Source organism: Sorghum bicolor, chromosome 5 (assembly GCF_000003195.3).
Source record: "Sorghum bicolor cultivar BTx623 chromosome 5, Sorghum_bicolor_NCBIv3, whole genome shotgun sequence".
NCBI classification, from domain to species: Eukaryota; Viridiplantae; Streptophyta; class Magnoliopsida; order Poales; family Poaceae; genus Sorghum; species Sorghum bicolor.
Genome location: NC_012874.2, coordinates 1,564,020 through 1,578,955, shown reverse-complemented (window position 1 = coordinate 1,578,955; position 14,936 = coordinate 1,564,020). Strand labels below are relative to the sequence as shown.

At 43.4% G+C, this 14,936-nt stretch overlaps 1 protein-coding gene across 1 annotated transcript; it reads right to left on the bottom strand.

Moving 5' to 3' along the window:
• Positions 1,128 to 4,883, bottom strand: LOC8067627 (protein SCARECROW). Its single transcript, XM_021461836.1, has 2 exons — positions 2,908 to 4,883; positions 1,128 to 1,921 (listed from the first exon to the last, which is right to left on the bottom strand). The coding sequence occupies exons 1-2, from the start codon at positions 4,596 to 4,598 to the stop codon at positions 1,477 to 1,479; spliced, it is 2,136 nt and encodes a 711-aa protein (XP_021317511.1). The 5' UTR covers positions 4,599 to 4,883; the 3' UTR covers positions 1,128 to 1,476.

Sequence of the window (14,936 nt, the reverse complement as noted above, 5' to 3'; positions counted from 1 at the left end):
ATCCGATCCGTTTTCATCCCTAATCATATCTTATTCGACATGGTTGACATTATCTGTATTCAAATCCAAATCTAATCAGAAATATAAAAACAAATATAATATCGATGGTATCATCCGATCGTTTTCATCCCTGAGATCTTGAGATGTTGCTTCCTTCACCCCTCCATAATGAGGGACAGTCCTGCAAATGGCATGGCCCCACCTCCCAGTGGCTGGCTGGTTGTGGGGGCAAGCAGCAAAAGGCTGTTTGTTCAACCCCTGCCAAGCCATCCATCCATGAATGAATGTGATGGTCTCCAACAACATTGGCTCATAACCCAGTTTGGAAATGTGACTAGGAAGCAAACCAAAGCTAAGGTAGGGCCAGTACCACTATACTAGCAACAGATCTCTTCTCTTTTTTTTTCATCTAAAAAAAGACACTAGCAACAACAATTCCCTCCTGCCCCACTTGTGATCTAAACACAACACCACCACCAACAACACTTATAATTGTAAATTAACTAACCAAACAAAACGCAGTCGACTAGTAGTTTGCATATACTACTAAATAATGCACGCACGGAGAGGCGGTTCTAATCTGAATGCGCTAATTAAACCACAAAGTAGACAAGTGAGATCGCCTGATGGGGACGGTGAACTAACAAAATACGTCCCCATACACTCGTATCATCACTTTATTAGGGAATGTGCATTGACTGACGACGGGGTAAAGAACCAGTGGTCAGAATGTCAAGACGCAAGAATTGACACGCTAATGACCTCACTTCATGGAATCATGGAGATAGAGGGGCGGGAGAAAAGGTGAAAACGATGTTAGAAGTAGACAGCGCATATCCACACTAGTGTAGAAAAGGGTGGAGGAACTCCACCAAAGAACAGTAGTAATATCAAGACACTGGAATTAGTAGTAAAGTACAACTCCACAAGGCTTTAATCAGCAGGAACAGTTATTTTTTTATGGAAAGGTAGTGGGAACAGTTGAACATGGACCAGTACGGTAGTTTCAGTTTTAGACATGGTGGTTACTTCCCTGAGAAACTATGCTATTCTCAGCGAGAATCTTAACTAAACAGCTTAAAGAGCACAATATGATTAAGGAACAGGAATTAAATAAAGCAGCAAAATTAACAACAAGGACTAACTGGTAATACATTTTGCTGAACAAAACGATGGACACAGCTGAACAAGATCGATCTAGCATTAAACTAAATTAAGCTTACATCAGTAACTATCACTGTGAATGGATCTACTCCGGCAATTAGTGATCAGAAGAAATGTTTTCGCTTTCTTATCTCGGGGAACTGATGACCAACCAAATCGAGCAGCTAGCTACAGATGCAAAAGAACTGGCAGAAGAACAGAACCTCTCAAGTAGGAGCAGTAATTAATAAGAAGATCTACCACTGGGTAACTTAACTAACAATGATTTAGCTCTGTAGTAGTTGTAGTAGCAGTAGTAATCAACAGCTCTCATCAACGGCACGGCGGCATCTGGATGGGGCGCCATGCCGACGCGGTGAGGAGGCAGAGGTCCTTCCAGCCGAGCTTGAGCGCGCCGTTCTCCTCCACCAGCGTGTACCCGTCGGAGGGGAACATTCCGAGCAGCAGCGACGCCTGCGCGGCGGCGCTGCCGGCGAGCGAGGCGGCGCGGAACCCGGACTGCGCGAGCTTCTCGCGCCAGCTGCCGAACTTGACGTCGCCGGTGCGGGCGGGGCCGCCGACGGCCAGCACGTTGCGGATCTCCCGCGACAGCAGCTGCTGCTCCACGACGTGCCGCTCGGGGCTGTCCTCGCCGTAGCTCGCGTCCAGCGAGTCGAACAGCGCCGAGTAGTAGTGGATGGCCTCCACGAAGCGCGCCAGGAAGGAGCCCGAGTGGCTCAGGTCCTGCTCCACCATTGTCACCACCTTGGGGGCCAGCCTGCAGGGATCATGGATGGATGGAATCAATGAACAATTGAATCCCCCGGCCGTGGTCCAATCCAACGGGGCCGGGGAGGGGGGGGGACAGGAGTCGTCAGTCAGGATGTGCGTTTTGTGACAACCATTCGATTCTGAATCTCTGATGGTGGCATTGCCAGGACGAGGACGACGACGCTAGGACGGACAGTCACTCACAGCCTCGAAGGACTCTATCCATGCCATGGCTTAGCAGTTTTAATGATGCATCAAATCAAGGACATTGCAGTTTAGAACATGTTTATCTCATGCTTGAGATGAGATGGTTCACAAAAAAGTACAATGGACAGATATGTACTACTGACATGGCAGTCATTTGGAGAAGGGACTAAAGAAAGATAACACTTTTGACAAGCCTTTTTTTAGTTTAGCTTCCTGATGATGATGGTCTAGTGGTTCTGTATTAAGAAATGGTGATTAGTGGTAGAAGATGACAGTTATTCCATTCAGTCAGTAGTAATCATCGTCCAGGACTCCAAGTACTTGGAACTAGAAACCTTTTGGCATGGAAAGTTGGTCATGATGATAAGGAACTTTCAGCTCCCTCCTCTCCTAGTGATCTGAGCACATCCACTAACCAAATGCAAGCCAAATCTATCTTTTGTGATTCTGGGATCACCAAAGACCATGGAATGGAGGAGGATACTCTACTGCAGACTTCTCCAGTACAGTATCATCTCAAAAGCATTGTCAAGATTCAGCCTTTTTAAGCCTAGAAAGTTGCTTGGTCATAATGACAAGCTTTTTGAGCTCCAAAAACGCGATTTTTTTACTAGTAAATCTCTGAAGAATATTTTAGAACAGTTGTACTGGATGTACTACCACGAGTTCATGCTTGACGTACGGCTCAATGTCACATTGGTTTAACTAAAGTGTTAGTAGCTGAAAAGTGGTCATGATTGCATCAAGATTTGACATGGAAGCAAGGCAGCGATCGAAAATGGATACCTTTGGATGAGCCAGAGCGTGTTGGAGTCGGAGCCGGTGACGTCGTAGAGCGAGTGGTGGAGCCAGTGGACGGCGACGGCCTCCCGCCGCGTGACGCCGAGCTTCTCCGGGTCAACATTGCCGGCCTTCTCGGCGACGGCGCAGAACTCGAAGGGCAGGCCGAGCGTGTCGGCGAAGTCGGAGAGGCGCTTCCCCGTGGCCTCGAGCGCCTCCATGGACGCGCCTAGCCCGGTGAGCCTCACCCTGGGCGGGCCGCCGGGGCGGGAGGCGAGGATGTGGAAGAGTCCCGGCCACTGCAGCCCCTGCATGATGTCGAGGTCGATGATGTGCACGCGCTCCTCCCGCTCGAACGCCTCCTGGATGGCCTGGTTGGCGGTGAAGTGTGAGAACTTGACGAAGGGGCTGATGCCGTTGAACACCTGGAACGCGGCGGCGACGCGGCCGTGGAGCCGCGCCGCGGCGGGGGTCCCCGGCGGCAGCGGCGCGTACAGGCCCAGGCACGAGCTGACGAGGCGCGCCGACATGGCCTCCGCGAAGTAGGCGGCCACGCGCTGCGTCGAGGTGCCGAACGGCGTGGCTAGCTCCGCGATCTCCAGCAGCGTCTGGTGCGCGTCGTCGAGGTTGTCCGCGTTCACGGCCTCCGCGCACTGCAGCAGCAGCGTCAGCAGGTGGAGACCTTCCTCGTCGCGCTGCTTCCGCCGCTGCTCCTCCTTCCGCTCCTTCGCGGCCGCGGCAGCTGCGGCGGCGGCGGCGGCTGCTGCAGCGGCGGTCTCCTCCGCGGTCGGGGCCTTGGGCGACTGCGACGCCGGATGCGGCTCCTCCTGCTGTTGCTGCTGCGGAGGAGGAGGAGGAGGCGGCGGCTCGTGGCGGCGCTTGTCTTGAAGCGGTGGAGGGGGAGGGAGCGTCAGCCCCGCGGCGGCGGCCGGAGCGCCGACGCCGTGCAGGAGAGCATGCTGCTGCGAAGGCTGAGGAGGAGGCGGCGGCAGTGGGGCGGGGTCGGCGGCGAGGAGGGAGCGGAGGCGGAGCTCCAGGAGCGACGCGAGGCCGGGGTTGCAGGGGTGGATGATCTCGCGGACGTTGTGGATAAGCTGCGTGATGGAGACGGCTGCACCGCCGCTGCTCCCGATGATGTCGCGGATGATGCCGTCCACCCACGCGGTCGTGGACGCCGCCGCCTCGCCGCCCGCCTGCGCATGGGCGGCCGGGTTCGGGGGCGGGGGCGGAGGCGCGGGCACGGGGACGCCCACCTCCGCGGCGTGGTGCTGGAACGCGGGGGGAAGCTGGTGGAGCTGAGTGGGCAGCGCGGGCAGCTGCGCGCTGGCGGAGGAAGGCGGGGCACCACCACTACCGGCGGCGGCGGCCGTGACGTCGGAGAGGTCACCCGTGACGTGGCGGCGCGGCGGCGGGAGGTCCATGTCTTGCGCGGGGCGCTTGCGAACCATGGCTGCGGCGGCGGCGGCTTCTTGGCGGTCTAGCTGGTGGAGGTAGTGGAGGAGGAAGTGGTCTTGGGACTGGGAGGAAGAGGACGGAGGAGGAAGGGGGAGGTGGTGGGGGGAAGGCAGCGGCGGCAATAAGGAGGTGGAGGTGGAGGTGGAGGCGGTGGCGGTGGCATGAGAGTGGGGAAAGGCGTGGGGGGCGGTGGATGCGGCGGAGGAGGACGAGGGGAAGAGGAGGAGCGAGGAGGAGCCCATCTAGAAACGCCAACAGGAAGCCGCCGCGCGCATGGCGATCGGGCGACCCAGCGCCAGCGCGGGCGGGGGAGCAGTTTGTGTGTTTTGGCGGCTGGCGCCGCTGATGGCTGATGCACCGCACACCCCCAGTCAGTGCAGTGCAGTGCAGTCAGTGGAGTGAGTAGGGGTGAGCGGAGCGGATGGATGGACGGACGGCGACGAGGGAGGGAGGGAGACCGGGAGTAAAGAGGAAGACGCCGCCGGGAGACGAACAAGGGCGTAAGCACAAGTGGTTAGGAGAGGCTGGCTAATTTATGGAGGAGGTGTGCGGCACCGGCAGCGGTAGAATTTTTGCTTGCCCTTGGGCTCCGTGCAGATGCCATCCTCAGTCTTTTTTAGCTCCACGAATCACGTTTACCATTTTTTAATGTAAAACAAATAAAATACTAATATTTTTAATATGCAAAATCTAAAGAACGAGGAGTGTGTCTCGAAAAATTTACACGCTAGAACCGTGGCGGCTGAATATGCAAAACTCAGGGTTCTAAATTTTAAAAACTAGTTGTTGCCTCTGGTTTATAATGGGGTGTTTAGCATTGCTCTCCTTTACGTTTTTCAGCTCCGCTTCATATTTTTTAGCCAAGGTCTTATTTAGTTCCGAAAAGTGAAAAAAGTTTTCGGTATTGTAGCACTTTCGTTTGTTTGTGACAAATATTATCCAATCATGGACTAACTAGGATCAAAAGATTCGTCTCGTGATTTACAGCTAAACTGTATAATTAGTTTTTGTTTTCGTCTATATTTAATGTTTCATGCATGTGCCACAAGATTCGATGTGACGAGAAATCTTGAAAACTTTTTGGTTTTCAGAGTGAACTAAACAAGGCCCAAATAGTTTCAGCTCTATGCACTCAGTTCGAGAAAAAAAAAGTAGAGTTGTGAGAGCACCTAAAGAAGTACTCCATGAACTCTAGTTTTTTGTGGAGCCGCTCATAGTGGAGTTTGTGGAGCAAAGTTCGTAGAGCAGTGTCAAACACCCCCAAAATCTAAATTCTGAGAAAAAATTGTGGGCCGTTTGGAATTCTAATTTTTAAGAATCCAACTTTATTTAGGCCTTGTTTAGTTCGCAAAAATTTTCAAGATTTCCCGTCACATCGAATCTTTGGTCGCATGCATGGAGCATTAAATATAGATGAAAATAAAAACTAATTACACAGTTTACATATAATTTGTGAGATGAATCTTTTGAGCCTAGTTACTCCTTGTTTAGACAATGTTTGTCAAATAAAAACGAAAGTGCTACCGTAGTCAAAAACGGAAATTTTTGCCAACTAAACAAAGCCTTATTGCTCATAGAGCCATAAGAAACTAAAAAAACTACATATCAACAACTTTTTAGTTTTTAAGGCCTTGTTTAATTCATCCCAACACAAAAAAAACTTTTTCAAGATTTCTCGTCATATCAAAAATTTTGCGGCACATGCATAGAGCATTAAATATAAATGGAAATAAAAACTAATTGCACAGTTTGTCTGTAAATTACGAGATAAATTTTAAGCATTCAGAACATATCTCTAACTATATATAACCATTTAAAGGGTGTATTTGGATGGACTAATAACTAGTTGTTAAAGTTAGTCCGAATTAACCCCCTTTTGACCACCTATTAGCCCCCGCCTATTCGGATGAGCCTAGAAGTGGTAATCATAGCAAGTGAATCAATTTGTTTAATGTGGGGCTGGCCAACCATATTCCTTGCTCGTTAGGGTATCCTAAAATTCACATAAATGCTTATATATTTTCTAAACAAATTTTGGCATCCTTGTTCATTTTGGCTTATCAGCCGAATCTGTCATTCATTCAGCAGTGTTTTTCTCTTACAATAAATCATTCAATAATACTTTCCGCCAAGGCTTATCAGTACTTTCTCCTACATTGGCTTTAGCTTTTTTTAAGAAAAGATTAACTTACTGGCACATAGCTAATAATTTCATATCAACGCACTCTAACGTGGTACTCATATAGATGTTTTTATCGTTATCCAATTGTAATAGACTCTAGTCACCAAGTACTTATCCTTTTCCATCCCTATTAATAGATTTCTACCCTTGCATCACATCACCACTTAACTTTTCAAGATTTCCCGTCACATCGAATCTTGGGGCATATGTATAAAGCATTAGATATAGACGAAAACAAAAAATAATTGCATAGTTTATCTGTAAATCACGAGATGAATCTTTTAAGCCTAGTTACTCCATAATTGAATAATATTTGTCAAATAAAAACGAAAATGCTACAGTACCAAAATCCGAAATCTTTTCGGAACTAAACACGGCCTAAGGCCTTGTTTAGTTCGCAAAAGTTTTCAAGATTCTCCGTTACATCGAATCTTTAGACACATGCATGGAGCATTAAATATAGATAAAAAAATTAACTAATTGCACACTTTTATTGTAATTTACGAGACAAATCTTTTGAGCCTACTTAGTCTATAATTGGATAATAGTTACCAAATACAAACGAAAGTGCTACAGTAGCCAAAACTAAAAATTTTCTCCGAAACAATCCACATCACTACAAACTGGGGTTAATATGAAAGAAAGTGAAAAGGAAATAGAATTTTTCTTTGTTTGTGTGGGGCTGAGGAAAGTTACCGTAGCGTTATCACTGATCTAAACAATATATATCATCCATTAGTTGTTTTCATATACATCTCTAAAGTGAAGCTATGGCTTAGCATGGACAATATATAGTTTTCTTCAAATTGTCACACGGCAAGGACTATCTGGTATTGTTTTAAGGAGGCTTTAGGATGGGAGAGTGCCCAAATAGCCTTCATGATGTTTTTATCATCAGTGTGTGTAATATCAGAAACAAAATGAGAATTGAGAAAAAAAATCTCAAGATCCTCTAGGCAGGCTGAAAAAACAGCTACTGTTGATTAATATTGATTTGTTATGAGAGAAAAAACAATATCTCATAGCTGAAATATAGTACTGATAAGTTCAAACGAACAGAAAGGAAGTTTTTCCCAAGATTAGCTTTTGCTCAAGGAGGGAGAGATGTCATCAAGTCCGTTGATGACAAGATCAAGACCACGAAGAATTGGTTGCATTGGTGGACTTTTGGTGGCAAACTGAAGATTGAAGGTGGAGGGCATGTTGTGATAGAATCTTTTGCTTTCTCTCGCCCTTAGCTTGTTTTCTCTCTACAGCGTGATTAACTTTGTTGGCCTTAGGCTTGGAAGTCGTACCAAGTTGGCTTTTCTTGTGGTGTGTTGGATGTAATTTATGTTTGTTTGTTTCGTGTTAATGGTGTGTCCATCTGATTTGTGTGCAACTTTATATGCTTCCTATAGAAGTAGGATTTTATTTATCAAAATTTTTAATAAAATAAAGTAAACTATATTAGTATTTGTTGTGCGTTTTTTTTTGACTCGTACACAGATAAAATGTGTAGTTATTTTAGGACGGAAGAAAGTAGGATCTATATTTTATTTCTCACGTTGGTGAGATGTGAGAAATAACATATAGACGTTTCAAAGGTAGTTACACACAGGAAATTAAGATTGGATAAATCTGAAAACTCACGCCCGATTATTTGGTTGGAGAATTTCCTACCGCATGCTCATATATATATATATATATATATATATATATATATATATATATATATATATATATATATATATCAAGTTCCCGCTGGGTTGGTTGCATTGCATTTGCATCACTGGTGTGAAGTGTGATTGGACTTGTGGACTACTGCACACACAGCAGGCAGCGACACTAGTGGTACCCCGATCGAAGCGTTGCTGTCGCCGTGCCTTTCTAGCAATTCTTGTCTTGCTCTTTGTCCACGCGTTCTTCTCCTTCTTCCGCTTTCGATCTCTTTTGACCACATGACATGGCTGAATCGATCACGCCTCGACCCTCGATCGACGACGGATCACCGTACCTCCGGTGAGACGTGAGAGGTCGGTCGGCGAGGTCAGCCGGCGTGAGCCGCGAACCAGCAAAGCCATGGCGAAGAAGACGATCGAGAGGGGGCTGAGAGGTAGCTAGCTCTAGCTATCTGCCCCATGCGTCGCTGTTGTGGCTATACCGGCCCTGTTCCGATGCGTATTCCAGTGAGATTCTCTCCCGTGCCGTCGCCATCGCTGTCCCGCTTTGTTTGTCACCGTTTCGCTGTCCGGCGCGAGGGCCAAGGCGCTCGCCGTCGTCGTCGCCGTCGGCGTGGGAGTACGAGCAGGCATGCGGCATGCCGTTGCGAGCGGCAAGTTTCCCCCTGTTTCTTTCTGCTTTACATATTTTTGTTGTGGCTTAGTACTACTTTGCAGGCTGTCTTTCTCATTTGATAGATAATATACTCTCTCTTTTCCAAATTATAAGTCATTTTTAAAAATTTTGGAGAGTCAAAGTATTTTTAAGTTTGACCAAAAATATAGAAAGAAATATAAAGATTTATGTCATAAAATAGGTATACTATGAAAATATAACTGATAAAGAATCTAATGATACTTGCTTTGTACCAAAAATATTATTATTTTCCTATATAAATTCGGTCAAACTTGAAAAATTTTAACTTTCTAAGACTTATAATTTGGGACGGATGGAGTATATATCTCGGCTTTTGAAACAGGAATGCAGGATGTTTTGTACTGCTCAATGTCTCTCGTCCATTTTTTTTATTTGTTTTTATAAAAAACGGCAGGATCGAGCTTGTTGCCAATTACCCATGCAAGATCTTCAGTTGCCTTGCTCAGGCAACATATATTTAAGACATCTCTACTAAGAGTTTCTTAAGAAACACTTTTGTCAAAAATCATGAATAATTACACTAAGTGTCTGGATAGAATAGGAAGTTGAATTTTTTGGGTTCCTGTAATAGTTGAAGAATATTTAGTTGCTAGCTAAAAAACAAACTTGCCGCCCCCGTCCACCACCTAGCGAAGCCCTTTAGTTAGCCGCGGCCGCTGGTGAAGTCAGAGCAAATTAAAGGAAATACGTCTATCTTATAAATACTTACTCTCTCTCTCTGTCCTAAAATAGTTGTCGTTTTAGGTTTTCATGTCACAAGTTTGGCTAAATTTATAGAAATACGTGCAGTATTTGTATCTCCAAATAAATTTGTTAAAAAATAGATTAAAAAACTTTTCGATGGTACTAATTATATATCATAAGTATTAATAATTTTTAATATATATTTAGTTAAAATTATTTCTTCGGAAGCAAGAACGACAGTTATTTTGAGATGGAGAGAGTAGACTTAAACTGTAAATATGGTGAAAATTTGATCTATTCGTTGGTATTCTACTTTTGTGTGGTATATCCACACCCACAATGATCTACTTCCTCCATTTCAAATTATAAGTCATTTTAAGAATTTTAGAGAGTCAAAACATTTTTAAGTTTGACCAAAATTACCGAGAGAAATGCTAAAATTTATAACAAAAAGTGAATATACTATGAAAATATAATTAAGAAAGAATCTCATGATACTTAGTTGGTATCATAATAATTATTATTATATAACATATAAATTTGGTCAAATTTAGGATAATTTGACTCTCTAAGATTTTTAAAATGATTTATAATTTGGGATGGAGAGAGTATATATGGATAGCTTGGCCACAAGCTAAGGTGTGGCGACCGGCTAGGTAGGCCACCAACAATGGTGATTAGAAGGCAGCTAAGCTAATAAGGCGGTGGATGAAAGATTTGCCAATTGCTTATTTTTAGAGAGTTTAGATGCATATTGTTAGAGGTTCATCTTTCTCCATTTTCCTCAAAATCCAAATTAGTTAGTAGTTTATAAAACTGTTTTAGATGCTTAGATCTAGACGCCCATGGTAGGGTCAGATGTGCTACTTGGTCCAAGGCCCAAGGTCCAAGGTCCAACCTACACAACGTGAAGATAGAGATGAACGGAAGATCTCTTGTGGCTGGGTTGGATTTTGACTCCTTTTTATAGCCAACTAATCTCTACAAGACACACAGTAAAAAGACAAAAATCTATGAACAAGTCTTTTTCCTAAATAGAACCTTACAATAAATTAAGCCAGTGTTTGACTGATATAAGCCACGGCAGAAAGTACTATTAACTGATTTATTATAAAAAAAATACTATTGAAACAGATTCGACTGATAAACTCAAACAAATAAGCCGGTGCGAAAACATCGAACGGTCACCCTTGCCTCTACTAGTCTACTACTTTTACTTGGAAAATAGAAAGAAGTCCAAGGGTAGCTTTGAAACTGAAGAAGAAGGGTTGACATTTGGCAGTGCTGTGTGGGCCAGGGGGGCCCTTTTCTTTAGCATGATAACATGTAGTATGCCGTGTGCCGTGTGCGTAGGTACGTGGTTTGCGCTGGACCCTGCAACGCATGCGCATCCATGCATGCATGCATCGATCGGCACACATCCGACATGCATGCATGCACGCACGCTGACTTGTACGTGGACCTGGCTGCATGCCCTTCACTACCATGCATGTGCCACTCGCCCAGTACTCGATCGTAGACTGGTGGTGTGAATTGTGATCCATCGAGCATTGTGCATATATGTAGGAGCATATATTGGTAGTGTGTCCTCTCTGGCTTAGTTTGCATTCGTTTAAGCGTGATTGAAATAAAACCGCAGGAATTCTATGCAAAACAAAAACATATAAATAAATTTTATAGAAACAGGTGTTTGGATAAACGGCAAAAAAAAAAAAAAAAAACATACCGTAGGAAACAAGAAACAGTGAGTCTCTGTGACAAATTGGCATGCAGCATTATCAAAACACATGAATAGAAACATAGAATTATATTTGCATACAACTTATAGTCCTACAAGAATTCCAACAGTTTTTCTAAAACGGAGTTTATTACTCTGCTTTTGATAAAAGCAAATAGTTCGGTAATGTTGGGTTATTACCGCCTTAATTACAAAGTGACCAACAACACTTGAACAAAAGAAAACAACACCAAAAGTTCAATAAGGCTGTGTTTGGTTGCACTTGGTAAAGTTTAACTCCCGTCACATCAAATGTTTGGACACATGTATGAAATACTAAATATAGACTTTTATAAAACTAAAAACACAGCTAGAGAGTAATTTGTGAGATTAATCTTTTAAGCATACTTAGTCTATGATTAGACACAAATTACCAAATAAGATGAAAATGCTACAGTACCTATTAGATTTTAACATTTTCAACCAAACACCCCTTAAATCTATGGCACTGACGCTCCTTGAGATAAAATCAGTCAACCAAGACACCATCTTGTTCAGCCAAATCAGCCAGTTCTACAGTTCGCTTGGCTGAAAAGCCATGACAGAAAGTATTATTCGCTGATTTATTATGAGAGAAAAATATTGTTGAATGACAAACAAGTTCAACTAATAAATTCAAACGAACAAGGAAGTTGGGAATTTCTTTTTCAGTCATTAGCTTGTTTCCATAACGTACGCCCGTGCTAGACCCGCAACAAAAATTCAAACAATATTTTGGTTTTGTTCCAAAATTCCTATGATTCTGTACATCCCATAGGAATCCAAAGGAACTTATAAAGTTTTATTGAATCCTTTGTTCCAAAAAAACATTTGTGTAGGATTGAAATTCTTCAGAATTCACGTGCTTTTTCTTTGTTTCAAAATGGGACGAAGTTGGAGTGCATATCTCATTCTTTGTTTGAACATTCATATGCTTTTTCTACAAGTGATATCTGCTCAGTAAAGGATGGCTTAATAATATATAGGAATCGGATTTTGAGCTTTTTGACTCAAGGTCGGGCTTGTTTACATCCAAATCTTTATATCCCAAAACATTTTAGCTATAAACTTTACATTTAGATACTTTCTAAATTTTTTTTATTTGCATCCCATAAGACACGGGCTCCTAAGCAAGTTTACACAGTTTTAGAACTCTAAAGTCCCAAATTCGAAATCTTTACGGCCCAAGTTTTACAGACAACTATTTAGATCATTTTTCAAAAAATACTCATTTCTCTAAAAAATTTTAACTGTTTGGGAAGGACGTCTGCTCATTTTAGCTGGCTTTTGGACACCGTTGCCCTTGGCTCTTGGGTTTCCGAGCCGCAACCAGCAATTACTAAGGCCTTGTTTAGTTCGCAAAATTTTGTGTAATTAGTTTTTATTTTTATCTTTGTTTAATGCTCCATGCATACGACCAAAGATTCGATGTGACGGGGAATCTTGAAAATTTTTGCGAACTAAACAAGGCCTAAATTATGCTCACCGCGGGTCGAACCCAAGACCTCAGGACACTTATTGCACCGCGTTAGCCAGTTGGACTGTCTTTGTTTCATACATACAATGCACCCGCAGCGCTATTTAATAGGGGTAAGCAGGGAAAACTAACCCCTAATTAATAACACTTTGGTAACTACACTTATGTCCTAAACGTCTTTTATTTCTGATATGGAGGGAGTATGAAACAAAGACAGTCCAACTGGCTAACGCGGTGCAATAAGTGTCCTGAGGTCTTGGGTTGTCGCAGTAATTGCTGGTTGCGGCTCGGAAACCCAAGGCCTTGTTTAGTTCCGAAAAGTGAAAATTTTTCGGAACTGTAGCACTTTCGTTTGTTTGTGACAAATATTATCCAATCATGGACTAACTAGGATAAAAAGATTCGTCTCGTGATTTTCAGCTAAACTGTGTAATTAGTTTTTGTTTTCGTCTATATTTAATGTTTCATGCATGTGCCACAAAATTCGATATGACGGAGAATGTTGAAAACTTTTTGGTTTTCAGGGTGAACTAAACAAGGCCCAAGAGCCAAGGGCAACGGTGTCCAAAAGCCAGCTAAAACGAGCAGACGTCCTTCTTTTTAGCAAGTGAGCTCAAACGCAAAACGTCTTCTATTTCTGATATGGAGGGAGTACATACAATGCACCCGCAGCGCTATTTAATAGGGATAAGTAGGAAAAACTAATCTCTAATTAATAACACCTTGGTAACTACACTTATGTCCTAAACGTTTATTTCTGATATGGAGGGAGTACAGTACAGATATTATCGCTTTCTATAGTAGTGTGATGATAGAGTAATTATTATGGAGGAGGAGGAGGAGGAGTAGCCGTACTAGAATACTCTACTGGATCAACGTGACAACGGGATTCGTGGAAAGGCTGTTGCATCGTGGCCTGGACCCCGGCTTTTCCAGTTGTTCTTGTTCTTGCATGCATGTGTGGCCTCGTTTCCGGTTCCCCCTTCTTCCCGACGAAAAGGGTCTCGCCTTTTTTTCTTGGTGCGTTGCTTGTCCCTAGATACCGGGCAATCACATGCTTCCATTTCCACACGCACGGCCGCCAATCCGCCATGGCGTGGCAATATATGCCGTGCAATGCATCATGCATTGCATGGCCAGAGGACGGCTCCATGCATTGACCATATGCGTTGCTACCTTCATCGGTAGATGCATGGACCTGGGACTTGTCTAGTTGTGTGTCCGGGATTGTTGTCAGTTTTGCATTATACTGTACTCTTTAGCATACACATGGTTACATTGATACAGAAACTAATTAAGATGATCATGGAATATACACGTAATTGCAGAAAAGTCAAAAGCATGCACGAAGATCCAATTGTCACGGCCATTTTCACTTGGCTCGGACAAAGAAAAGTCTCACGGAATGTTCATCTCTTTGGTTGCCAAGACAACGAACTGAGCTTGACCTGCACATGCAAAAGGGCTCCCGAGAAATGACAAACAAGTTTTGTTTCTGTTTCCCACTGCCCTGACTTGCTGGATGCATGACGGTGGCTCCTTGTATATATTAAGTGATTGTAATATTTAAGAGCCGTAAAATAAGGAAAATTAAGACTACTTAAAAATACTCTAGTTCAAGTATCAAAAACTTTTGTCTTGGAAAGTATATTAAGACATGCGCATGTGCCCTCTAATGTGCACAGAAAAAACTACGTTCACTTTTGTCTTACATATTTTTAACTCAGACAATATATTCACATTCGGACAACCAAACACCATATTAACTCAGCAAGAACGGCTACTACTCCACTAAACATCTTCAACAGTGTTGTAAATGAACTTGCTATTTTTTATTTACTTGGCAAAACTAGAAAATAACCACTCCAACAGTTTGATAAATTGGTTGCCATCTTTTGTCAACTTGCCATCCAGCAGCACCACACGTCCATATTTGTGAACTTTCTATCCAGCAGATTAGTTAATTTGGTTGTTAGTTGTGGTTTTTTTTAACTTTATAAAGCTCAACTGACAAACTGTTGGAGACAGAAGAAAATCTCATTTGCCATATATTTTAGCAACTTGCCAAATCATAAGATTTGGCAAGTGAATTTTATCAAACTGTTGAAGATTTATTAAAAAAA